Source organism: Eretmochelys imbricata, chromosome 8 (assembly GCF_965152235.1).
Source record: "Eretmochelys imbricata isolate rEreImb1 chromosome 8, rEreImb1.hap1, whole genome shotgun sequence".
Taxonomy (NCBI): Eukaryota; Metazoa; Chordata; order Testudines; family Cheloniidae; genus Eretmochelys; species Eretmochelys imbricata.
The window spans coordinates 2,297,665-2,325,375 of record NC_135579.1 but is presented as its reverse complement, the minus strand read 5'-3'; the positions used below and the strand labels follow the sequence as shown (position 1 = coordinate 2,325,375).

Genomic DNA, 27,711 nt, shown 5'->3' with positions numbered 1-27,711 from the left:
GTCGGATCTCCTGCATAGCAGAGAGTATAGAAATTCACCTGGTGAGGATTCCATCAAGCCTAACAACTTACGGTCGAACTAGACTGCATCTTCTAGGAAGACATCAGTCTTGAAATTTACCTAAATAGGTCCTCTTTTAAAATCGGTAAATTGCAGCACCGTCCATTTTCAGGTCATCACAATCACACTGACTAACCATGCCGTCTGGAAAATGACAGAATTCAGGAATAGTATAGAACCTGTAGACTGAACATGACCCTTTATGCTGAAGTTAATTTGCCGCATGGTGGAGATTGAAACAACTATCTGTATTTATCTTAACCAGCAGGACTACTGTTTCCTAGATCCATCCATAAAAGGTAAAGAAAAACACAGCAAGCATTGGTATCTCAATTGAATATCTAGATCTACAATGGTCAGGTGGGTTAAAAGAAAGTTTGCAAGGGTGCCAAGATACGGAAGCAGCTTTCCCAAATCAAGAAATAATATAAAGTTCCACTTTCCACCCTTTGTGACTTTTGTCATTATCGTCTTTTCTGATTCTTACAAAGCAAACCTAATTAGGAAGCTCTCTCATTAGTCTTCCAGAAAAATTAGCACAGCTTATGCTAATTACTCCTGTAAAATTTAATAAACTCGTTGAAATGGGAATAGTCTAATGAGGTTTTATTTATTGAACTACGATAACTGTAAGGGAAAAGGTTAGGACACAGGGATATCTAGTGTGGTAATAAAACTACAATTTATTCAATTTCTGCACAGGAATTTTATTGCAAATCTTTTAAATTCAAATATGAGTTATAATTTGAATGTTAAATCAATCTAGAATTTAATATAATAACTGCAAGTGCTACATTTTACTTTATCTAGGATTACTACACAGCCTATTGCTTCACTTGTAACAGGAATCATTGTGCATTTGTGTTGTGACAATAATACCCCTTTTACAATTAGTTCTTGGTGATAGAGCTTCACTTAGATACACGTAAAGCTGAGTTAGTGATCAAGTATACAGGCAATTCTAAAAAGATAATTCCACTGTTTTTTCCAGGAGCTTCCTTGAGATGACTGGTCTATAACAATAATAGATTTATACCTCTCTTCAGAGAAGAGAAGGACGCTAAATTTCTATAGTTCACTTTTATAATAGACTTAAAATATAAAGTAATTTTTTGGACTGTTCTCACATGCACCTACTGAAATTTTTAACCACACTTTTAAGTAAATAAAAAGGTACAGTCCATATTTCTTAAATATCTAGTAAAAAAAAAATCTAACTTTTAAGTTGATTGTACATGTTAACTTTGTAGCCATTAAGACTGCTCTATCTGTATCCCACAAATGGCTTTCTTGAATAACCAATCAAAAAGACAGTCACGGGGAAGAACAGGGCAGGGTTTTTCATATAAGTATGGCTGTCTAAAAAACGGTAAGAGTTTAAGTGGTGATTCTGTGTTAAAGTCAGATTAAATTCAAAGATAAGGCTTTATCAGACTGCAAGGCATGTGGGAGTGCTTCAGCCCAAACGTCAAATGAATTCTGCAAGCTCACATGCAAATAAAAATAGCTAAATATGGTTTTGCATCTCAATTGACACAATAGTTTAAGATTTAATGCATGCAGAAGTGACAACAAGCGCAACTAAACACACGTTCTGACTTGTGAAGACTTTTTTTTACAACAATTGTTAAAGTACTCCTCTTAAGCTATAGCAGCTCCATCTAGATGTCTTTATACTTTTCAAACCAAAAGGGGAAAAAATGAATAGGATAAATGTCACAAGAAACATCACTAAAGCCACTAACTGTATAAAGCACGTACTTATTTGGCCTAAATTGTCTGAGCTAGCCAGGGCCAAGAAAAGGTTTTAAGTACCCTACTGGGACAGATGCAAAGCAGCAACAATAGCCACACTAATGCGATCCAGGTAACACAATCCTGTTTCAAAAACACAGGGAAGGCTAATTACAGCACTGCTGAGTCAAATTTCTTATCCCATTGCAACCCACAGGAACAGGTCAAAATCAAATGTTATTCAAACCACAGTCATATCAACCTTCGGTATCAAAGTCACAATTTAAAACCAAGTGAAGAACTTAAAAGCTTAACCCATTCACAAGCAAAAGGGGGTTCAGTGCGGGTGGTGAGGTAAGATTTATATTATAATCTAAACAGCATTCAAATTGTTTTTTAAACCTGGTGTTCAAAATTGCAAGTTTTGTATCAGTTTAAGTAAATACTGCTAATTTGATCACTACTAGGAAGTTAAATCCATTTTTTCATATAATTGGTTTGTTGTTTTTTTTCCCTTAAAGCTGCTGAAAATCTGTAGGGTTCACAGTTTAAATGAGTTGCAACTAACAGCTCTGCCTCTGCATATTGGATCGTTAAACAAAATATTTCTGTAAACCAGGTATTAGCATCTTAACATTTCATTTTTCAGTACAATGAAAAATGCATGTGAATTTTGTAGCTTTCATGTGGCTCGAAATGCCACTTTAACACCCTATTTTATACTGTTCAACTCTGCAGCCTACTTAGAGATATCTCTACAGAGATGTGTTTTTATATGTGTTCTTTTACTTCCCCTGGTGTTACCTAATTCTAATATCAGGTGAACGGAGGCATAGTTAAAATATATATGTTCGGAGATTAAAACGATCTCAAGATTAGATATTGTAACTAACCAAAACGTTTTCTCTAAGCTGCCAAAGCATGCGCTTGCTGAACAAACTCAAACAAGACATAAACCTGAAAGATTGCCTAAGCACAGTGCCAAGTGGTGCCTCTCTGCTATGTTCTCTTTTATATAATTCTGTTTTGATGTGGTGCTGAACAGATCTGACTCTTTACCTTTTTTCATAAAAATGGACACTCCAGCACAGAAGGTATTTTGAACTTAATATAGCGAACATTAACTCAGACAATAAGACAAAGAAGAACTATACTCTATACTCTGCCTTCTCTGAGTATAGGTTAGTTTCCCTTCAGGGTCCCTGTATTCACCGATTACTGCACGGTATTGCTTTCCCTGTTTGATGACAGGCAGTTTCAGTCCTTCATGGCCATTAAACTCTCGCAGAGTAATGCCACATAATAAACTGTTTATCATATATGTTTCCGTACAATGAATTTCAATAATTAAAATATAAAAATGATTATTTGGCTACAACTTTGCATAATTTGCAAACAGACTGCAAATTGCTCAGAACAACTAAAACAGATTTATCGTTCTACAGTGATTTACTTGGTCATGTCAGATTAGTAATATGGATCTGTTTAAAAACACAATAATTAAGACAGGCAAAATGAATTAATCAACTGACAATATAGTCAAAATAGCACTCCAACCAAAGAAAATAACTGGAGAAAATCTTAGTTTGCAGATTTTTTTAAACTGTTCTTATGCATAAATAAAAACCTTAAAATGTAGATGGATTGCATCCAATAGAACTACTGTAGCTAAAAGTGATAATGATTCAAACATTTTTCAAATAAAAGTTAAATATTTATAAGCACCCAACCACATTCCATAAATCACAAACTATTATTTTATTCCTGAAGCTTCCCTGGCACAGCATGTGAATTGGGCCACAGAAAGTCAGCAAGAAAAATATCCCCTTTATGAACATGAATCAGATACAAAAACTAGAGCATTCCAAAGAGCAGGTCTCACAGTTACATTCCATATGGCCCTTCCACGGGAATCACAATTGCACAGCGCAACGAATTCGGTATCAACAACAAAATTTCATCCATATATATACACATAGCCCCTTTCCCATTAGCAACACAGCGCAGGTGTTTCATTATAATGAGGAATAAAATAAAATTGAAGGAAACAATAGCGGTCCTTACCTGTCAATTATCACTGGATCTGATGGAGTCTCATTTCTGTTGCCACAGCTTTTCTTGTCACAACACCGGCTACAGAGCAAAAGTGAGAGGATTTAGTGCAACCATTACACTGTAAAATCATCATTACGAACACAGGAGGTTCAAATTGCAAGCTAGAGTTACCATTCTGTCCCTGTCTGGAAATCAGTCGAATTTAGTGGGTCACATATGGGTTAATTACTATGTTTAACTTCTTGCACAGCTGGTTAGTAACGGCAAACATAAAGAGAAAGAGGTTTTGCCTGCTTTCACGAACAATAGTTCAGGGATCACTTCAAATGGGGAGCGTGGTCTACCCCTTTTCACAGGGCCAATACACATATATCAAGACCAATAACAAGAGTGGGCTATTTTTCCAGTGTACATAATTTTAACATCTGGGTTGGTGCTCATATTATACTATTGGTTTCCAGGGGAAGCAGAAATTCCCAGCACAATATTTTCCCCTTTTAAAATACTTTTGTTAGCAGGGAAGCTAAACCAGAAACGCCATTGGCTGATGATTTTTATGCTTGAGTGTATCTGTTTCTCTAAGTTTTCAGAGAATTTTAATGATTGCTAACAGTACTATGGAAAGCACAGTGCTGCCGGCTGGTGCCCTGTATTAGGTCAGAGACAAAGCAGGCATGTGAAACGTAAGCTCCCTCTACCAAAGAATTGCTCCATTGCTGACCTTGAGACTTGGATTCTTTTGAACTAAGGAACTAAGATGGCTCAGTTTCCAAAGAGAGTTAAGTTGTTGTTTGTGATGATTTCTTGTCAGGGGTTATTGTCTATTAAGAGCCTGACTCATTAAAATATCACACATGATCTCTCACACAATATATACCCATTTCCACTTAGGGCAGAAAATTCTCCAGGACATAACTAGTTAGAGATGGATACGGACTTTCCTGGGAACCAAACCTCAAAGCCCTTACTCTCATGAGCAGTCCCATGTAACCAATCAGATTCTTACCCACTTCCTTCACCTCCCTGATGGCAGGACATAAATATCCACCCACCAAGGATTCCCCCTTACAACCCCTCCCCCGTGACTCCCCTTAATAAGGGAGTAAAAGAAGTAAAAGAACACAGCCCCAGGCCATAGGGGCACTTTGTCTCTGTGCAACCAGGGCAAACGTGCAGCCCCAGCCCCGGCCTGCCCCTCATTCCTCAGCCCTGACACAGATCCCTATCGTGCCCTCAGCAGTGCCCGAGCTTACAATGCCATAGCGGTTACTAAGCTTTCCTGTCATGCCAGGGGGTGGAGATCTGTTCATGGAGGAACATGTCTGTGTGTGGATCTAGAGCTGGGGTCCCCTATATTCAGGGCCCTCCCGGGGGGGTGCAAGGCTCAGGGCAGAAGTGACGACTCCGTCGCTTTCAGGGGTGACCGGTCACTTCTGGGACTGACCGCGCCAGCTAATCACGCCGGCCCACGGGGGCCCCCCAAAGTGCAGGGCCCAGAGCAGTTGCCCCAATTCGCCATACCCTAGGGATGGCTCTGCCTATATTACGCCTAGTTTGTACCTAGATGGCCCCTCTGCATCTGGCAGACTTACTGACTGTGGGGTGATCATATGTCCTGATTTTATAGGGACAGCCCTGATATTCAGAGCTTTGTCTTATCTTGGTGCCTATAATCTCCCCGAACCCTGTCCCGATTTTTCACGCCTGCTATCTGGCCACCCGAACTGACTGGGACCGACAAGCCTCACCACATACAACAAACCTTTCTGTAAGTGCCAGCTTTGCTCTGGGTGGAACTGAAGAAAACTGTAAATTGTACGTCACTTCTATTTTCAATTTCAACATTCAGGGTTAGGGTACTGGTAGGAATTACTGGTAGGCTACTCTTACTTCATCGAAGAGGGACTATTTTGTTCCTGCAGAATGTGGAAGAACACCAGCGCAGGAAGCAGTCATTAGAAATGCCACACTATATAAATAGCTCTGCTGGGAGTATGACAAAGGTTCTCTTATGCTCTGAACAATAGAGCGAATAATGTACAGTAACCCACCAAGACTAGCAAGACAGCCACTAGCCACACTAAAAATAACAAACACCAAAAAAAAAAAAAAAAAAAGGGGGCTTTACAAACCCAGCCTGTTGAAATGTGGTTTCCAACAGGAAAAAAAAAGTTTTGAAGAGGAAAAAAAGACATAATGCTTTTCACTGTCAAAGCTTCAAGGCAACTATTCAGGACTGAAACTTTTCACAGGTAATGCATTTGAGGGATGTTCAATTCTGTGCAAGTCACATTGTTTAGGACAGCCCAAAAAGCTGTATCATTCCACAGTACAACCCCATAACTGATTCACCAACAAAATTAAAAGCCTTGGCACACAAAATATATCAGAATTTAGGAAGGAATAAAATAAGCTCATAGGTCCTGGGGCCTTTTTTCCCCCTTTTTTTGTTTATAAAAGGAAATTTAGCTAGCATATGTGGGATGGCAAAATTTACCCAAAAACAAAGTAATAAAAACCACTAATATTTTTAAATGATTAAATTTTAATTAGAAGCATAGCTGGCACAAGTTAAGACACATAGTTCTTGTGACTAACGTGAAGCAGGGCCAGATTCTGGCATTCTCACTGAAGTTTAGAAGAACCTTATCCCGTGAGTAGCCCCATCGACTCCAAAAGGATTATTCCTAGAGCAAGCTGGCACTGAATGTGCGGGTATCAAAACCTGGCCCCCGGGGCCAGAATCTGCCACTCTTACTTATGCTGTTCAAGGCCCCAACCCTAGAAGCCGATCCACATGGGCAGATGCCAGTGTCCACACATTACCCAAGAGGGGCCTGTCCACATGAAACAAGTTCCTGGATCAGGGCCAAACACCTCACTCTAGTGTTGGGACACGCCCCCTGAAAAGAACCCCTGTAAAGAACAAGCCAAGGTGGAGTGAAGATGCATAAATTAAGATGGGGAGGATTAACACATACTAAGGCTAAAGGGGGAATGGAATGGTTTCATTTCCTTGCAGGGAAGCTCCCTTTCAAAAGTCTGGGAAACACTGCCTTCCTTATTGAGTGGCCATTGAACAGAGTTTCCTGAGCAGTAAGGTACCCGTAAACAGGAGTAGGGTGGACGAATGCAGCCTTGTGTATTATGTGAAGGTGAAAAATAAAGAGTCTGTGCCCTTTTCCTTGCAGCTTAATGAAATACAAGGTAGGGCCAAAATGCTGGGGTTTAAGTGGTTTTTTCCCCTGCTTGTTTTTTACAGTAGAAATTCAAGCATTGTCTAATCCTGGTTTTTCTATGGACAACTGGAGAATTAAGACATCACAGAAAGCCTCAGTTTGAAACCTCATAAACTGACATGAGAAGTGATTTTTGTATTCAGTCTGATTCAAACACTCTGAGTTTTGTGAATAGCTAATTAACACTTGGGAAGACAACTGTCTGTGCTAAATATCCACCTCCCTCATCCCTTCAGCTAAGAACCAAGAAAGCTCCCAATACTCTTCTCTGAGTCCTCCAAGAAATCCTCTAGTTAAAACAGGGAAGGTGAGACTTGACATTCTTGATGCTTCCAAGGTTAAAAAGTACCAAAGAAAAGGGTTGTTTTTTTAAAAAAATAAAAGAAATACTTTTCTTTATCACCATAATGAATGTGGGGAAAGGGCTCAATCCCAATTTTTTCCTCCCTTCCGGGTCACTTTTCAAACATGCTTTTCTTATGAAGAACCAAGAGGAAACATAGTGTGCATGGAGGTTCAACTTTTCCCCCTGCTGACCTCTCGAGAAGGTCCACATGGGACAGTGGCCAGGCAGCTTGCATTAGGCCTTTCGGTAATGCTGGCATATTTGGGCACGTGTAAACTCAAGCACCATGCAAGAATGCCAGTGCCCATTCTGAAGTGGTATCCAGAGACTGATGGTTGCATCTCTCTCTGATTTAACATGCATTAAAAAGGAAGCCACCAAGAGGCTCTCAACCAAATCTGACCTGAATACAGGAAAGAGAGAGTATGCTAATGTACCCTTCTCATCTAGCTCTTCCTGCTCCTTTTGCTTTCTTCTCCTTCTCTATATCAGACGGATGCTGCTCTCTTCACGTCCAGACCAGCCTCCTGCTTCCCATCCACCAGGTACCATCTCTCCCCTCCGTATAGCCTACTTCCTCCCACAATCCTTCCTGCCTTCTTCACACCAACCACCTATATGCTCCCTCCCTTGAGCTGTTGACCAACATCATCGATGATGTTTGCCTGGCCTAGGCCCAGGCTGTGACTGGCCCTTGTGCGGTTGGAGGGGGACGGGAGCAGCATACAGGGAGCCTCCTCCCATTGCACACGCCATGGAAGGGCCTCCTGACATGACAGTCCCTGCACTTGGGAGCACAAAGACTAGTCCCTCTATGGTTCCTAGGGGACGCCCATGTCCCTAAAGGGGATGGGGAGAAGGCAGGGGCTTGGCCTCATTCCCCACTCTGCACCTGACATGGGTCATCAGCAGGGTGGGGATCCTGAGATCCACCACACAGTCCACAGCCCCTTGAGCTAACAGAAAAACTGGTAGCAGTAGAAAGCTGTTATCTTCAGCATGGACCTGCCACTAGAGGGAGATGGAGACACACACTTTGGCAGTGGGATTCACAGCAACACAACGTTGAGACTCAGGAATAATGGGTTTGGATTCCAGGTTCTGGTGAGGAGTGTGTGTGTGGGAGGGGGGGTTTCTATTGAGAGCACAGGACAGACAGTCCCCCTTCTCTCAGTCCTGGAACCCAGTACCATGGTTTCCCCTGGCAGCTAGGAGGAGCAACTGCAGGTAAAGTCCTGCTCAATCCATGCATTCTCACGCAGAAGCTGCTCAGTTGTTCTGGAGCAGCGTCCCCAAACTTTGGAGGGTCAGACCTGCCCTTACCCCTGTCCATGCCCCCTCAACCCTCCTGGAGCTGGGGCCAGGAATGGGGCTGCAGCTCAGGGGTGGGGGACACGGGCAGAGGCAAGGGGGCAGAGGCTTGGGCCAGGGCTGCCACCTGGGATGGGAGCGGAGCTGCAGCCGGGCTGCTGTGAGGGGCTGGAGCATGCTCAGTGCAGAGGGCATCTTCCGAGATTTTGATGCCAAACTTCAACAAGTCTCTATTGAGCATGTGCAAACTGCGTTTTTTCAAGAGGCTGATAACTTAGCCAAATATGCGTGGTTTTTCATGGGGATGGCACTAGGCAGCTGTCTGACATCAAGGCGACCGTGCTGCCTAATTTCAAGTCCCTGCTCCACAGCATGGAGATGGTAGAGTTTCTCAGCACAACAGCTGTCATATTTTTTTTAACATGGACAAAACAACATATTTTCCCTAACTTCATTCTTGGAAATGGCACAGCCATAGTAGCTTAAACTTCCCCAAAAATACAGCCTTAGCCATTTACCATGCAGAGGGAATTTCAAGCCTGAACAGTAATCAACTTCACCAAAGTTAGAAGCGACTGAAAACAGGGTTTTACAAAGGAAAGCGTCAGGCAATTCTAACTATCGGCGTCCCTACCTGCACTGCCTGTAACAATAATGAATTCCACTGAGTCAATGAATTCTTCCCAACCATTAACATGTCAGCCAAAAGAACAGCCTTATTTTGTAATCTGCAAAGAACAATGAAATCCCCACAGATAAACAAACACCTGAAATGTAACTCACTCACTTTTCTCTACAATTGTCAGGGGTCTCGCCTGTACATTTGAATTCTTGGTCTTATCCACCCCATTGTTTTAGTACACTATAAATAAACCACTTTTGTCACATAAATGCAAAGTTTTATTGTGCAGTTAGTCTTGATAGAAAGCACTGCAGAAAGTTGTTTAGGAATTAAATATCTAAAACAAGCTATTTTAAAATATAGAGCCCTCACTATTTCATGCCTGAAATGAAGAAATTTCATCTTAGGGACAGCAAGCTGTCTTTCACACCATATGGCTAATGGTAGTGCATAGCAATTAGCTGGGCTGATTAATGGGGAACAGACTCTAATTTTATGCTTATAATTGAGGCTGCATTTGCACCCCTGGTGCAAATTCAGCACATCCCAACTTCCACTTAAAACAGGCAAGAAATCAAGAGAAATAGAATGGTATGGAGAGAGATTTTTTTTTGCTCGAGTCCCCTAAAGAGCATCAGATTTGCAATTTAAAGGAGTGTTAGCAACACAATAGATGACAGATTTTGTAATAGGGTCAAGCAGCCTGGTAAACAAACAGCACTCCTTACAAATCTGTGGGCTGCCAGGAAAATTGTAATCTCTAACATTTGCAGTATGAAATTTGAATTTGGTTTTTCCCTATCAGGCATGTAACATTTGCCTGCAATGGTCTGAGAATTCTTTTTCTACCCCGTACTTTGCATTTTTGAAAAACACAGAAAGCAACTAGCGATAAAGGAAGACAATCATAATAAAGTGCTTGAGCCAATGAATTTTAAGAACTTTAGCATAAACTGCATTAATAGAAGGGAAGACAGCATTTGAATGTCATATTTTTCAGCATTCCAATAATAGAATAAATGTTATTTCAGTCAAAGTATATTGACATGAGTGTGAATCTTAGATGTCAATATGTGCTGGTCTGTTGGCTGAAATCTAGCTGTGTGTATATTCTCCAATTTTTAAAAAAAGTACATCTAGGAAAATTAATGGTTCAAAGTCTCTATAATTCCTACTCTTTCAAACAGAGACAAGGTGGGCGACGGAGTATCTTTTATTGGAGCAACTTCTGTGGGGGAAAGAGACAAGCTTTTGCACTACACAGAGCTCTTGGGGTCTTTCAAAGAGCACTGAGTGAGATTTCTGCTGGCACTGGCTCCGCAGAAAAATGAAGCCACTCTACTGGGTTTAGAATGGGGATTTGCTTCTGCTCCAATGGAAGTTAAGGGGCATCATGCTAGTGTCTTCAATAGCAGCATGGTCAGGTCCTCCACGTAGAATGATTATTATTTGTATTGTGGTACCACCCAGAGGCCCTAATCAGGTGTACATACAGACATATAGGCAGACAATCCATGCCCAAAGCACCTGGAATTTAAGAACTAATCAGCCCATTATCCAGTAACAGCAGCAAATATGGACACTGACCCTCCAAACACTTCAGCGGGTGTTTAATTTCGATCAAGTAACCAGTGCCATTGTTGTTCTAGGATTATTTATGTGCAAAAAGTGACACTTGTGCAGCTCAGGGGCCTTATTTAGTATGTACAGTTCATTGTTGGGTCTCTAGACAGCAAGCAATGCAAACAGGGCCCACTTATTTTAGGGTGATCCCTCAGCTACTGACATGACTCTGCTTCCATCTGTGACCAGAGAATGGCCTGGGAGTCCACGGAAAAGCAAAATCACAACGGCAGCCAGGAACTGCAGCACCAGGCACCTCTTGCAGACCTTAGTTTGCCTCATCATTCCATGCTACAACTGATGATCTCAAACGTACTTGAAAAACGTGTATTTTAGCAAAACTGAGTTGCAAGCTAAAGGGCCAAATCCTATTAAAAGGGCAGCAGGCAGCCTCACAGACAGCTGAATCAATGCTGTTCCGCTGCACAGGGGTCCCAGCCACAGACTGGCCATGCAAAGGGCCTAATCCACTTACCCCACATGCCATGGCCAGGGGCAGAACACTGCATCTGAAGAGATCTGGGCTTGACGATGAAGCCAGTGGCTTAGCAACAGTGCAGATCAATGGGCCAAGCCCACCCAATAGGTAGGCTCTGGTGGTGGAAAAACCACCTGGAGACTTTACCCAGGCACTCTCAGATCCACAGGGAAAGCCGGAGCAAAGCTCATTCGCTCAGAAGCGGGCATCAGGATTTAGGCCAAACTGCTACTGTTTAGTAAATATTTTTAAAGGCCACCATGCATGCAAGTACTGAGCATGCGTTTTTCACACATTCAAATGACTGCTCTTAACAGCAAGCTCATGCCAAGATTCCCTGTGTCTCACTGGAGAATTCATTCTTTTCAGCATTGCTACTGTCTAGCTCCTGCACTCTTCAAGCAGGCAAAACACCCGCTAACTTCCCTGGGATTGCAAAGCCAGGGTCATAAGCGTGTTCTAAGGACTCTGTGAAAAGATTTCCTTAGCAATAAGACAGAGAAAACAGGAGTTAAGCATTTTTACCAGCTAGAAAAGAGACAGGGGCAGCCACCAGTTTTAAAATGGCCACCTTGGGGAGAGCAACTGCTTGGCTCTGCCAAATTTAAAGGGCCAGCCCCAGAAAGGAACGCTGTGGGGGAGAAGTTCCTATAAAAGAGAGCAGACCCACAGTGGGGCAAGTTAGGAAATCACCAAGAAAAGTCCCCTGTGTTTTGATGTTGCTAGTTGAACAGAGGGCTAACCAATTCTGCAACCCATACTGACAAGCGCAGCCCCAGTAAAGACAAACTGCAAGGAAGGTTTGCGTTAAGTGGAAGAAGAGAGAGCTATAAATTTCAAGTCTGAAGCCGGCTGAATTAAAGCCACCTGGGCCATCAACAGAATGCTTTGTCATTTTATTAGTGCAGCTATGGTTGTGAGGTTAGATAATTACAGCTAACAAGATTGCAGTTTATTTTATTATTTTTGGTGAGGAAACATATTCTGGGCCCATTAATGCTAAGGTGTCTAAATGCAAACCAGTAGCCGACTGCTAAGGACAAACCTTTATAAATAATTGAAAACTGGTACGATGACTGAGACTTTGCTGCTAATTACATGAGCAGAACTCTGTTATTTTGGGATTGTTTAACACAAGAAAGATACATTTAAGTCCTAAAATAGCTCCAGGTCCAACCTAGATTTTGAGAGACAAATTCATCTTCTCCTTGCTAATTAACTGGAAACAGGGTCTTTCTTACCTGCACATTATTTCATGTGTGAGAAGAACTCTGCACATTTCTGGGTTCTTGTCTTGGCCTTCATACACTATCGCCTAGAAACAAAATACATTTTTAGCTGCACGCCAAACTGAGTTTGGAGAAAATAAAATGCATCACAATAACTGAATGCTGAACTATTGTTGCGGGCTGGATGGCTTGCTTAAACCGACTGCGTCACCGTAAAGGCTGCTTTCAAGGTTTGTAGTTGGAGAACACAGGCTGACTAGAGGTAGTTTCCTTCCTCTCAACCAATACATTATGCACATCTTCAGAGCAGTGTGTAGGATGGGCTTTTTTAGTAGTCAAGACAACCACAATTTCCCTTTTAATTCAGAATAAAATATAGACCTAATAGCATTAAAACCCAGAAGGGCTTAGCATACTTCGGGGCCTATTCTTTTTTAAATAATTAATTAAATAAATAGAAACAGCTCATGTATTTTTTATTTCAAAAGCAACTCTGCTGTACCACCTGGGCACGTTACTACTTGCTACCAAAGAAGTTAGGGTCTGACGGATTCTCCACTCCCGCCCACAGTGCTCGGTTGATTTACAGTTGTATAAATGAGATGAGAATCAGGGGCTCTGAATGCAAAGACCACTGGGAAGTGGGTGAGGATAAAACAAATAGGCATGGATACATGATCTTAGCTGAGTTAGGAGGAAAATCCTTATTATTTGCAAAAACGCTGGGAATATGATACAGTCACATCTAAAATAGGGTCTACCCCTACAATGTACACACAAATGGCACCCGGTTAACGGGTATATGGTAAATGGACTGGCGTTACATGCCAGGCTAAGTGAATAACGCTGCTCACAGCTGATTAGGAATTATTCCTACCTGCTTAGCAGTGATAGGTATGCACTGAGCAGCGGCATAGCTGCATTTGCTGCTGGTAGCAAGAAAGGATGATCTATCACTATTGTTTTGCCCTAGAAAACATTTAAACTAGGTCAGTGCCATACCACAATGTCACCCTAACACGGCACAGCCCTGCACGTTGCTAGCAATGCCCCATGCACCAGTCCCCTGGGAGGAGAGTCAACGAGAATGCACAGAGGGACCAGGTGACATTTTCCAAAGCACCCACATAATTTCTAGTAGGATTTAGGCTTCTAAGTCACTTAGGCGCTTTGGAAAATGTCACCAAGTCCGAACAACCCACCCCCAGTGGGGTCTGCCCTTCCCAGAAGCCCAGAGAAGATGTACCAGGGCATCCGTGTGGGGCTGAAGCTCCATGGTGCTGAGTGGGCAAGAAGCAGCCTGCACTGCCCTCTGCCCTGGGAGAGGAAATGAGCAGCAGGGACGGGCAATGGCAGCACAAAGTCACCTTGCCGTCAGGGAGCTGGAGAACACACTGGAGGGTCCAGGCCTGTTTAGGGCAGCCCAAGAGTCATGGGTTTGGAGTACAGTTCCTCAGGCATGGCAGTGTTGTCTAGTGGGTAGGGCACTAGACTGGGAGTGAGGAGACCTACGCCCGCCCCCATTTTGCCTGTCTCATCTATTTAGAACGCAAGCTCATTGGGGCAGCGACTGTCTGTGTTTGTACAGGGCCTAGCACATGAGGCCATGAAGTCTGCTGTGGCCTGTAAGCACTACTGCAATTCACATAACGCAGTAAGATCCCAGGGCTTTGGTGCTTTAAAGGTTCATGCCTTCCGCCTCCTCCACAAGCCCATAAACACCACCCCATAGAGGGGAGCATTAGAAGGAAATGTTGTGAGGTGGACAGCATGGAGTCCGTTCCCAGGGACCCTGCTGGAGGATTTCATGCACCCTTAGGAAATGTTTTCCCATTACTCAGTAACCTATACTTTTATTATTGCGGTATAACATAAGATAACCAAGGGAACCTTTACATCACTAGTTGATTCAGCTACTAAGGCCTCAGATATAATGCTTGGAGGGGGACGAGGTTTGCTTAGCACAAAACGTGTTCCCATATATGTCTGATCCAGTAAAACTATATTTAAAGAAAATACAACTAAGCTACATATGATGAAGTCCCTAAAACCAGCAATAAAATAGTTATTGTAAATAAAAGTCTCTTATGTTACAAGATAAAATGGAAATGGAAATATGGAAAACAATAAGTAACAAATTAAGGTATCTTAATATATGGTAAAAAGAGATGATGATAGACTGGTTTGAATTCAAAAATATCTCCCACTGAAATCAATAAGTGTTCTTCCTATACAGAGTCATGAATCTTAGGTACCATGAGCTGATTTTTTAAACAGGGTATTACAGCAATAGTGTGTCATATTAATAATATGCTTTATAATATGGATTTAGCAATACCACAAATAATATCAGGGATTGGTTAGTATTATCCCTGCACAGGATCCATGCTAATTTTCATTGCATGACTCCGACGTCAGTGTGTGTCTCCCCAAAGCAACCACCGGTATGTTTTTGCCGTTAGGATAAAACAAAAGACATAAGGGACTGGATTTCCCATCACTCCATTGTGAGTCCGTCTAATGGGTGTGGCGTTTCATCCCGGGTCTCCGATCCCATCTCACTCCAGTCAAGGCTGCTGCTGTTGCTGACAGTCAGCACTGAGCACCTTAGTCTGGTCCCACAAGTCCGACCCCACCTTAGTCTGGTCCCATGAGTCCAACTGCTGAGAGAGTTCAACACCCGCTGAAGTCGAGCCCCTCCCCTCCCCCCCAGGAGTCACTCAGCACCTGGCAGGATTGGGCCCTTAGTTTCAAATCAGCCTGCAGGACAGCAGCAGGTGGCTTGAAAGACACACTGGAAGAGCTGGATTGTCACGTGCAATGGTGGAAATCAGTCAACTCAGAGGGTGGATTACCCCACCAGTCAAACCAGGAGGGCTTTCTAAAAAGTAATTCCCATGAACCAATTATAATGAAAACTTGTGGTGAGAGCCTGTGACCTCTGGGCAACAAAAGAGCCCTATTTTTATTTGACGTGTCAAATGGGAATCTGGAGACCAAACGGGAAACAAACAAATCATCCAGACAATCTAATGAGGGGTTCAGTGCGGAATTTGACTGCTAACCTGGGATAAAGCAAAAGTTACCCCCAAATCAAGTCACTGACTGGAGAAACACCAGACCACTCCTGACACCCTTAGCTGGGTGAAATGCCAGCTGGAATCAATGGTCATGCCATTTCTTATCATGCAGAATTCCCCACTAAGTTCTGTGTAATAATCCTTGGCACAATATGACCCAGTCACAATTTTGCCTGAATAAGGATTTGACCCATTATGTTTAAGCCCTGCTTTTTTACAATATGGTTCACCGAATGTGGGCCAATCTTGGGCCCACTGAAGTCAATGAGAGCAGGATTAGGTCTGCCAGAAACTACAAATGAGAATGAGGAAATTAAATTTCCTCTTTTCCTTTTCTCCCTCTCCCTTCTTTCTTCCTGCCGCTATGTTTACTTAACCTCCAGGTACCCACTTAAATAACCCAACTAAATAGCAATAATGAACACACAGAGTCAACAATATGGTACCTAATCACCTTGTCGGTTGTGTTTATCATCAGTGATCCTCTGCTTGGGTGCATGACGTTCTTTAGCCTTCCAGTACATTAAAGGTTCGTTTTTTGCTTTGTTTGCACTTGACTATTGTTACTGAATCTATACATATTGTAACTTCCCAAAATAATGTATACACATCTCTAGAGCTCAGTCTTCTCTTTCCTTGAAAGTATTATGGCCTTGATCAGAAAATTATTTTCTTAGCAGTTTGCCCCAAACTCACCCTCCCATAGTCTATTTCCCAATTTCTTTGTGAAAAGGGTGTGTGAACACAACTGTTCATTTACATGAAGCACACATTCAGCAGCCCAACAAAATAAAATGATCAGCTGATATGTCTACTGGCTTTATCGTTATTCTATTCACTCTCAAACTGTGCTGTTATAAAAAATTATTTCTACAATTTGTTTTGAAAAGGAAACAGGAACTGCTAAAGTTTCAGATCTTTACAGCTGCCACAAGCACAGATTACTTTACAGGAAGAGGCTAAAACAGTGCTGCAGTGAAAAATGTCAGCGTTAAATTAAATAAAGGCATTCTTTCACCAAAACTATCTTCATTTCCCAACATATTTAAATATTAATTTGTGAAGTCTGAGCTTTGGATTGGGTCATCGCACCAGGATTCAGCAGAGCTCTGGCAAGTCGTAATCATGCCAAACAGTATTGCACTAAACAAAGAGTTAAAGTGAAAGTTACGGTGTACAAAGTTAGATCACAGGGGCAGGGGATGGGGTGGGGCGAGTGTTGGGCTAAAAATAAGTTTGCAAATACACAGCAGAATCACATGGCAAAAGAACGCCAAAGGAAATACACAATTATATATTTTGTTTTTCATTTTTGTTTACTTCTACTGTAGTTTTAACTCAATTTATTTCCTACAGTGGGAAGACACTTTAGAAGGGGTTCTTCTTCCTTCTGCGTGACTTTATGTTAAATGTTTGCCTTAAAATTCACCTTCTGTTTTGTAAAACCTTACGCCTGTAAGTAATCCTCGTGCAAGAAGTCCACTGAGTAAGACCTACTCATACGAAAGAGTTTGCAAGATTGGCCCCTAACATAATAGTGACAGATACTGATTTCCAGTGAAATGAAACAGAGTATGAAGACATATCAGCTGTAAAACACTTGTTTCCAGACTATGAAAATTACTCAACTGGGCACACTACAGTCATTCCTTGACTTCATGTATTCAGTGACACTGAATACATGAAAAAGGGAAATATCAAAATAAGGGTCTAATCCTCAGCTAAGTCAATGGGAGTTTTTGCCTGAGTAAAGACGGCCAGATCAAGCCATGAAATAACTGGTGTATAAACTGGAAAGATACAGAGCTAGATTCTGCCCTCTGCTATTCCAGGATCATCCAGATTTATGCCAGTATAATTGAGGGCAAAAATATGGCTCCCAGTGTCAATTTACCAGTCAAGCAGTCCTGTTTTCAGAACTGGATTAGAAACAATCCTGAAGGAATGAGATCATGTTGAGTATATTATTTGGTTATGTCATAGCCTTGATTTACAAAAGAGAGAGAGAGAGAGAGAGAGCACATGCACCGAAAGCCATGCACCGTTAAATGCTTCATTTATGTTTCACAAAACAAAATGTCTCATTAATTGAAATAAAGGAGAATGAAAAACAATCGGATTTAAAAAAAGAGGGGCTTCTTAAAGATGGGACCAAAGGGTCTTGGCTGGTAATATACAGTGATATAGTTTTGTATATATATATATTGCATATATGTATAGAGAGGATAAAATCCTGACCCCATTTAAATCAATGGCAGTTTTGCAATTGACTTCAATGGAGCCAGGACTTCACCCAGAAAGAGTTACAGCGACATCACCTATATATAAAATGCTGTCAGCTATAACAGCGCAATACATTATTTTGACTTGGAATGATTGATTAGCCATTAATGACCGAATCCTGCACTCCCTACTCAGGCAAAATTCCCAATGATTCCAACAGGGATTTAGCCTGCACAAGTAATGCAGCAGTGGGTCTCAAAGAGAGCGGGTTTAATTCTTTCTATAAAGCTCTAAATAGAATTCACTAATATCTAATTATTTTGTCCAGTCTCTCTACGTCTCTGATACGCCAGCCAGCTTAGTAACTTATTCAGACGAATTAAATAATTTCTCTCTCCTAATATGTTTATTTTTAATGCTTTTCAAACATTCACATGGAAACAGCTCTAGCGTAAATATCCCCGAACAAATGGCTGTATATTACACAGGAGGCAGCAGTTGGGCTGCCAGACTGGGAATGCACTAGGCCATCTGGCTTGAGCAGTCTCTCCAAAATCCTCAGCTTTGTTTTCACCCCCAGACTCCAAACAACACATTTTCCACTGTGATGAGTTTACATTTTCCCAAACACAGGTCCTGATCGTGCATGCAAATTCCAAACTTCTTCATTCCTCTCTGTCCAAGAAAATTAAAATCACCTGCGCTTTTGACATGTTACCAAAGGAACAAGAAAGCTGCTAAAATCTGGCACAATGAAAATGTCTTTGTTTTGTTTCACGTTTCTGCTGAATATCTGATATTCTACTGAGTCTTTTCTGAACTTATGGATAACATTTTCTTTCTTTACACAAATATGTGGCTGCCAATGAAGAATCAGGCTCGGCACTGAATCGAGAGGTGATCAAATATCTGCGTGCACGGCAGGATGCGAAAGGGCAATCAACAGAAAAATGCACTTGCAACTAGAGTTTAAAGTACTGAAAAAAATCAAACCATAAACAAAGTGTGTGAGGCTGAAGGAAGGATTTTAACTCAGTAGGACTCTGGATACTGGACTAGAGGTATCACACATGACCTGAAATACTAGGACTCCTTAGCCTTATTTCTATTCACCAGATCTCTATGTACATGAATGGATGGGAAAAAAGAGAAGGGGATAGGTAAAGCATTTACTATTTTATTTTCCTACATGTTTCCTAACCGTGAAATATTCAAACTTTATGAAAACGCGATTGAAGGACTGGGGGCATTTAGATAGCTATATCCTCGGCCTTGTCTGAAAGCACCAGCTTTATGGCAGTGGATGCATTTCACATATTGCAGACAAATTCAAAATGCATCATTGTTAGCAACAGACCTACTACAGTTAGGAGCTGCTGGTTTACTGAAAGCAACAGCTACAAACCTGGGGACCCTACAGGGCTCTGAAGGCAGTAGGAATGTGATACTGATGTCCAATGAGGTGCTGAGATAACATAAAAGAAAATTTAATTAAGACAATATTAACATTTAACGCTTTTACCCTTAGAAAAATAATTTCCCCATATGATTAATCCATATAATGAATTATTTGTATCTAGTATTTACAATTTAGAAATGACTGATGCATTTTATAAACATTGCAGTCACCTCAAAGGGCTGAAATTAGCTGGTCATACCACCACTTCTTTGGTGAAACCACCAAAGGCCAAGCATTAGCCTGGATATAGCATGATACTACACATTTTGAGCCCCATTCTACATTCCTTGCCCATATAAAACTGCCATGGAAGCCACTCCAGTTTGAGATGTGCAAGACAGCAGGTTCCAATTTTGGTGTGTACACAGGCACAGTGGGCCAGATCCACCTCACATTGCAGTCCATGTTGAAATTCTCAATGAGTTCAGTGCCAGCAGGGTCCTGTCCTATGTCCCCCAGAATATCGCAGGTGACAGAGAATACATACGCACCCCACGAACGGTGAATTACCATGCCGTAGGCATGACAGAGCTTTTGTCCGTTTGTGTGTGTGTTGAACATTCAGCCACCCAAGAAATACTAACGCGGCCCGCTCTGTTTAGACTAGGAACTCAGGGTATGTCTGCCCTCCAGCTGGGAGCAAGCCTGGGTAGACAGACTCAGGCTAGCAGGGCTCGCACTGAAGGACACTAAAATTAGCAATGCGGACACTGCGTCTGCGGAAGAGACTTGGGCGAGTCAGCCAAGGTTAGACCCAGGGGACGGGGCAGGTTTGAAAACCGAGCGGCTGCCCGAGCCACAGTGTCCACACAGCTATTTGGAGTGTGCTGGCTCAAGCCCGGCTCGCTTGAGTCTGTGTACCAGTGCTGGCCATCTCGCTCCCAGCTGGAGTGTAGACACACCCATACGGGACCAGGACTCTCTCTTATTCTGTGTGGTTACAGCACCGAGCATAACGGGGCCCTATTTCAGTCAGTGGTCTCTAAACGCTATTATAATACAAAATAACCATTCATGTACAGCTTTCGCTAAAATTAAGAGAAATGTGTTATAGAGAGAGAGATCATGGTTTTGATTTACTGAACGTAAAACTCCTTCGCAATTCACAGTGATATAGCATTTGCAATTTACGGCTCTGACGTCAGGAATGTACATTAATCAGACCAATTATATCAAATTTTACAAAAATCTGAGGCTATTTTATTATATATTCCGGGGGCCTAACCCACTCAAAGCTTCGCTTTTGTGGGATTTTTAAGTTGTCACCAGAAACCTCAGAGCAGCTGTAATTTCAGTCCAGACATTCACAATTACTGAATATGTGTGTGTGCGCGTGTGGACACGCGCACGCAGCTAGGAGCATCCAGAAGACTCTTGCTTGCTCAAACATGTATGCTCCTGCAGCAGCGTCATTTTAAAGTAATCGTTTCATTATCCAATTTGTTCTGCGCCTCTTGTATTAGACTACTACCCCTCTGCGGAGGCTGACAATATATATTTAACTTTCATTAAAACCTGGAGAAATTTCAGACATAGTTTAATATTTAATTACAATTTGATGGTTAGAAAGATACTTGAGAATCCCCTATATAATTCACTGTGGCGAAAATATAAATGCTATAGTCATATTTGGGTAAATCTGTGTCATATGCTGTACTTTGCTGTCTAATGAGTATTTTATTGACTGCAATAAAAGCTACCAAACCTCTGAACAATTGCACTCAGAATAAAGAATAAACAAGGAGATTTACTGTTCAGAAATAAGTATTAGGACATGCCACAATTATGACATGATCATTCACAAGTTTTGTTTAAAAAAATGATAAGTAGGTCTACATAAAGGACATTCATGCAACTAATAGGAAAGCAAATGGGTTTTCCCCTACAAATACCTAGTAGGAAAGCAAATTAGTTTTCTCCTACAAATACCCTTTATTTCACTGTTTTCTTAGTCCAAATTCAGACAGATATTTTAAACACTATCTTCATCAACTCTACTGTGCTTTGCCAAATAAAATAAAGTAGATATTTTGCACTAGCTTTATACATGAAGACTAATTAAAACCAGACAATTTCCCTTAATTGTAAATATGTTTTATATCTGCATTATTATGTTTTACAAATAAACTGTAATCTCTTTTCTCTCTCTCTCTCTCTCTCTCTCTCCAAAAGACCTTCTGATGGCTTGATAATAATGAGAGAGCAAGAGGTCAAACAGTGCCTTAGGATGGACTGCTCATATGCAAGATGCCTTTGTTAAAAAAATAATATTTTGAATCCGTTTCTCTACATCAATTAAAAGATCTGTTTTCAACTGAGTTGCATACAAAGGGGAAAAAATAGCTTTGCATTTCTGTAATGATATGAAAGCTGTTTAAAGATCATATTTATTGATAATGGTTGTTGTACAGTGTACAATGCAATACGTGGGATCCAAAACAACTAAAAAAAAAAAAAAAGCTGATATATCAGAAGGAATTTTGTTACTTTAAACATGACCTGACCAATCTGTGCCTGAAAAATATGAGTGACACAGGAAATACTTTCCAAGATGTGTTGTTCAAAGGTACGTTGTTGCTGTTTTAATTCATACAGGCTCTGGTCTATGTTTTAGAAGTGTATATTTAACACAGATCAGATGCATGGTTGAATTGTATATTATAATTACTCCAAGTTTCCTCTTTTTTTTAAAGAAAGGCCAGTCTTCACTGGCAGGAAAAGATGTTTTGAGAGCATCAAAACCAGTTTTCTAAAACAAACTCAGCACATGGAACTTTACATTTTGGTGTCAAAAAAGAACCATACTACAAGCCACAGGAAGAGTGTCTCAGCAGATGACAGTGTTTTGAACATACAGGAACTGACATTTCTTCTTCTATGTAAGACATTTAATATTTTAATTTGCTTTTGTAAATAATACACAGAACTTTTTTTCTATAGAATTAGAATTGGAAACAAGTCCACTAACTGATTAAAAAGATGAAAATTCTAGGGGAGCGGGAGGCTGTTTAAATGTATTTAAATGGAAATTTATGATAACATATCAATGCTCTTTAAAATTAGCAGGATAGAATACTAGAATCTTCAGAATGTTAATTATTTTGGAAAAATAATATCTGATTTTTTTCAAAAAATTATTACCCAAAAATACTGGTTTCTATATAGATACACACACACACATACAGTGGTGTGGTTTTGTAGGTATATACACACTTAATTCCTGTTTTGGAAACTAAATGCCATGTTTAAAATTAGTTTCAATCAGTTTTTTCAAGCTGGCTGTTCTAAAACTACCTTATCTTTGACTGTGACATGTATAAAATAATTACTTGTCCTGCATGCACATTTTCAGTGGCTGTTTACACAATGAAAATCACTCATGATTTAATCACTGTTCCTTTAAAACAACTAACAAAGTAATTGCACATAAACAAAGGATAAATATTTGCTACGGTGCCTGGCTGGGGTTTTGTGCTGATATGTTTGGTTGCTTATGTCTTTTCATTCTCAGAATTAAAGCAAAAACCCTGGGATCGAAAAGCCTTTAGGGAATGTGGAGCTATGCGTCTTTATTTGTAAAGCTACGGGAAAACGTCTGGGTTTTTGTTGTTTTTTAAATCCTGTCTCTGTTCATAAATGTTTCTTTCGGGACATAACTCAGACTGGATGTACACTGGACCTTGGATATGAGGAAGCTCAAAGCAGGGCTGTTTCTGCACCTTTAAACCCCCAGCTTAAGTGCACCGGCTCGATCCTAGCCAATCTAAAAGCGAGGGTCCGGGGCGCTTTTTGGAACTAGGCTTCCCCCTCGCAGCCACCCTCGCAGTCCGAGAAGCTGCTGTTTGCATTCCCAGTCAGGGAGCCGCGCTTCCTGCGCTCCGCGCTGGGCTTTTATTGCTTGGATCGCATTGTTTGTTATTGTCCCTGTCCCTGGGGGGTTCAGTGTTACAGCGGGGCCTTTGCTCTGCGCTCATGGCCCTGGCTGCGGCGCGGTGCCCAGGATTTCAGGAGGGGAGCTGGGGAGAGCTGGGGGCTGGTTTCATGCGCGCAGCAGCCTCCCCATCCCCGGAGCAGGACGGCTGCAGCTAAGCGCCCTCGAAGTCGCAAAGCTCTTTCACTAGCCGGAGTGGCCAATAAAGGGGGCTGGTTTGGGGGCAATGAAGTCGGGCTGCGAGGGAGCCCAGCGCGGGGAAGGGGCTGGTCCCCCAGAACCTCCTTCGGGGGCTGAGTGTAAAAGGCTCCGAGCCACTGTGGGTTTCATTTCCCCGGCTGCACCGGCCCCCTGCGGACCCGGGCGCTCGGTGCAGACGGGCTGGGCTCACGCCACGAAAAGGGAACTTGACCAACGCCAAAGGAGCCTCACGCCCCCCGCAGCCGGCTCCAGCACCCCGGCCCCGCTCGGAACCAGCCCAACTCTGCCCCTCACCAGCCAGGGGCCCACAGACGCCACCTTTCCAACAGCCCCTGGGCTGCCCCCGGTATCCAGCCCCGCGCACGCTGCAATGGGGGGAGTTTGTCAGGACTAATAACAATGAACGAAGAGCCACGATCCAGGCACCTTCACTTACTTGTTTGGTCATGGAGTCGATGAGACGGACGTAGAAATCCTGCTCGGTTCTTATCCCTTAAAACAAAAGGGGGGGAGGGGGAATGAAGATGAGCAAGTTGCTGAAGTTCATTGACTCTCCCGGCGCCCCCGGGGGCCTTGGGGAGCGGAGCAGCATTGGGCCCGGTGCTGCCCGCCTGGCCGAGGGGAAGCGATCTCCTTCCACAGCAAAGCACCCCACGCAAAACAGCCTGAGGCCAGACAAATGCACCCGCCAGGAAAACGTGCTTCCCCCTTCTCGCGTGGGATGTCCGTGGGAAAGGGAGTCGGGGCTAACATTGCCCCCTGGAAAGCTTCAGCCGTGGCCTTGTTTTGCTTTGCGGTGTGTGGGGGGGGGACGACTTTCAATCAATACTGGGGGGGGGCAGGGAAATGTGACAAGAGAAAACAATTCTCAGCTGGGCGCCTCTTGGGGGAAAGGCAGCGTGTGCCTGGACCCGACAGCCCCGCGCGTGGGAAGCCAGGGAGCAGGGGGAGGTTATTTCATTTCGCTTTGCAATCGGTGGGTCCTTCTGTTCCTGGAGGGCCCCGCTCCAAGCCCAGAGCCAGACTCCCCCGCGGGCTGAGCCCCGGGACTAGCAGGGAGCGGGGCCCGGGGAGTCCTGTCCCCGGAGGGGGACGCGCTGGCCGCGGCTCGGAGCTGCCCGGCCGGGCGGGCGGGCGGGATCGGCCCCGGGCGGGCGGGGAGCGGCTCACCGTTGCTGTAGAGGAGCTGCAGCCGGTAATGGATCCCGTTATTGGTCTTTTCGCTGTTGGCTTCCTGCGTTGGAGGGAGACACATGGAGCCAGCGTTAAACCTCCCCGATCGCCCGCAGCGCTTGCAAAGCCCGGCGCTTCCAGCTCGGGGTTCATGCCCCCTACCCCGCCCTCCCCCCCATCAGCCCGGGGTCTTGGCGGAGCAGCGAGCGCAAACCGGGAGCGCGGCGTGGGGGCAGAGACCCCCCGATCCGGCACCTTACCCGGCCCAGGGCGCGCTTTGGGGGCGCACGGGTGATTAGGCGAGTTGGTGGCTGGAAGTTGTCAAAGTCCCCAAAGGGGGGATGATGGAGGGGGCAGGGGAGCGATTCTGCCAATATCTGAGAACGGGACCCAGCACGGGGGGGAGGGACAGACGGATCGGGACCCCTGGGGGGGGGGGCGCTGTCGCGAAATCGCTGCCCAGAGCCTCGGCTGGGCCGGACCCATCCCCACGGGGTGCAACATGCGGGGAGCTGGAAAACAGAGCCCCCGGGGCGCACCGGCGGTGCAGAGGGGTCCATGCAAGGCGTAGCCGAGAGACCGGGGCCGGGCAGGAGCCAGAGGGAGCAGCCACACCTCGTGGGCCACTTACTTTCTCCTTCTCCACGAAGCCCACGAAGGCAGTGCGCTCGATCTCCACGGGCTGCCCCTGCCTGTCGTACAGAGCCAGGACGAAGTGGAAGAAGTTGGATTTCCTCAGGTTGGAGGGGGGCTGCTTCTCAAAGTGAGCCCGGGCCAGCCCCACTCCGCTGCGGCCAAAAAGACCGGATTAGAGAGACCGAGCACAGAGCCCCATTCAGCACCCCTTTTCCCCTCCCAGCACCAGCCAGAGGGACCCCAAAGCAGCTCCCCACGGGCTCTGCGCCCTTCCCCAGCCCAGAGCAGCAGCGGGCGGCTGTTGGGGGGCCATGAAAACTCAGGGCGTGAAAGCTGGGCTCTCAGAACAAGCCTGCATTGCGGGTGAAGCCCGCCCGTCCCTATTTCTGTTCTTGGGGAGGGGGCACCCCAGTTTTGCAGCAGGATCGGTGGTTGGGAAGGTTCCTACTTGTCAAAAATAACGGAGCCTGGAGCCAGGTTGTGCTGCCCCCGACCCATCACTGTTCGTTACGGGTGCAAATGACAAGTCCACATTGCAAACAAGAAGCCAGTCGGCAAAGTAGCCCAGGGAAGCAAAGTTCATTGCCTGATTTCGAGATGGAGATGGGTGTGTGATTCCCCCCAAAACCCAGGCATCCAAGGAGAGAAATTTATCCATTCAACTTATAAAACCTCATCCCGCCCCCGAGATGCATACTAATTTCCCCCCATCCGCATGAAGCTAACTGCCGTGCAGATCAGAACAAGAAATCTGTAACGTGTTATTGCAAAGTGGGGTTGTTTTGCCATTTCCCAAACTCTAGTCAGAGCTGTCAGTAAATCGACCATGTGCCTTCTCCTTCAGCTTGAGCAATAAGCGCTGCCCCCCTTCCCCCCAGGCTTTTGATTCATGGTAAACATCCCAAAGCTGCCTGAGTAGAAAACTTTAAATATTTCAGCATTTGGGTTGTCGCTGCAGAACTTTCCCTTCCTTAGAGGGCTCCAAAGGGAGGGGGTGGGGGATGCTGTGAAATATACCAGAAGATGTCAACATTAAACTTGTTAGCTGATGCTGTCTCGCCGGTTCCAGCTCCATACTCTAGATCACTGTGCGGCGGCGGTAGGAGAGCGAATGACAAGAATTAAAGCTACCGTGGATGCAGCTTTGCAAAAGACAACTGGTGCTTGTAAAGAAAAATGGCGGGGGGGGGGGTGGTTCTAGAGGGATGCTTAGAATTAAATATATCCTGGACAAAGCTTTGCTCAACTCACTGGTTGTTGTTTTTAAAGGCGATCCTCGTGGGGATAAGGAGGAGACATATTTTGAATACATCTTTGCAAAACTCACCACTTCTGGGTGGGGGGGGAGGTGCTATTGAGGGGCTAACAGAAATAAATATACACTGACTACAGCCTCGCAAAACCCAGTGCTGCTTTAACAATAAAGTGATACTGGACGGAGAATATCGTCACATAGTATCTGTATATTTTGCATACATGTAAGTATAAGCAATATGCAAGTAATATACAGTAAGTATATTTTTGATCCAGCTCTGGAAAACTCAGCTTCTTGCCAGCCAAGTGATCATGGGAGGACAACAGGAATACTTATTTCCTGGATGCATCTATGTAAAACTCCCCGCTTCTTGCACACACACAAAAAAAAAAAGTGATTCTGGGAAGACCGTAGGAATAAATATCTCCTGGTTACACCTACGTAAAACTCCCCGCTTCTTGCACAAGCCCCGAGTGCCTCTTTCTGTCGGTGCTGCCTGTGCGAAGCGCTGCCGGGGCTCCCAGGTTGGGTCTCGGCTCTACGGCCGCGCGGGGAGGGGAAGTGGAAGCAACTGATGCTGCGAGGCGCAAGCCTACCTACCTCTGCGCGGCTGTGTTTGCATCCAGGACGCCGGCTCCCTGCATCCAGGTCCTGACCGCGTTCATCCCCGCGCCGAGGGGCTCCTCCTTCATGCTGCTGCTACTCCGCTGGATGCTTTCCTGGATCCCAAACATGAATCCCGAACTGTCCGCCCGCCTGAGCTCGGGCACGAACAGCAGCGAGGACAGCGCCGGGCAGCGGAGGGTTGCGCTAATCGTTGCGCTCGGCGGCGGCTCTCGGGAGGCTCCGCAAAGGCGGCCACACACATTTACCAGCGCCCCAAGGAAGCCAGGCTCGCCAGGCAAGCGGCCCCCGGGGCGGGCGGGTGGCTGGCGCTCCCACAAGCCGGAGAGGGTCGCTCTGCGCAGGAGGACACCCCCGGGGCTGGCAGGAGCAGGCGGGAGCTGGGGTGGCAGTTTAGGAGACAATGGGATCACGCGAAGCCGCTGCAGGCTG

The 27,711-nt window shown here is 44.2% G+C and overlaps 1 protein-coding gene across 4 annotated transcripts in view; it reads right to left on the bottom strand.

Moving 5' to 3' along the window:
* Window positions 1-27,389, bottom strand: part of EBF1 (EBF transcription factor 1) — a 326,168-nt gene extending 298,779 nt beyond the window's left edge. For all 4 annotated transcript variants that reach the window (XM_077823771.1, XM_077823772.1, XM_077823774.1 and 1 more), the window contains exons 1-6: window positions 27,256-27,389; window positions 25,396-25,552; window positions 24,762-24,825; window positions 24,028-24,083; window positions 12,710-12,783; window positions 3,859-3,927 (exon numbers count right to left, since the gene is read on the bottom strand). In XM_077823771.1, the coding sequence (XP_077679897.1) occupies window positions 3,859-3,927; window positions 12,710-12,783; window positions 24,028-24,083; window positions 24,762-24,825; window positions 25,396-25,552; window positions 27,256-27,389 (554 nt within the window). The remainder of the gene's footprint in view (window positions 1-3,858; window positions 3,928-12,709; window positions 12,784-24,027; window positions 24,084-24,761; window positions 24,826-25,395; window positions 25,553-27,255) is intronic.
* Between the last annotated feature and the right edge of the window lie 322 nt (window positions 27,390-27,711).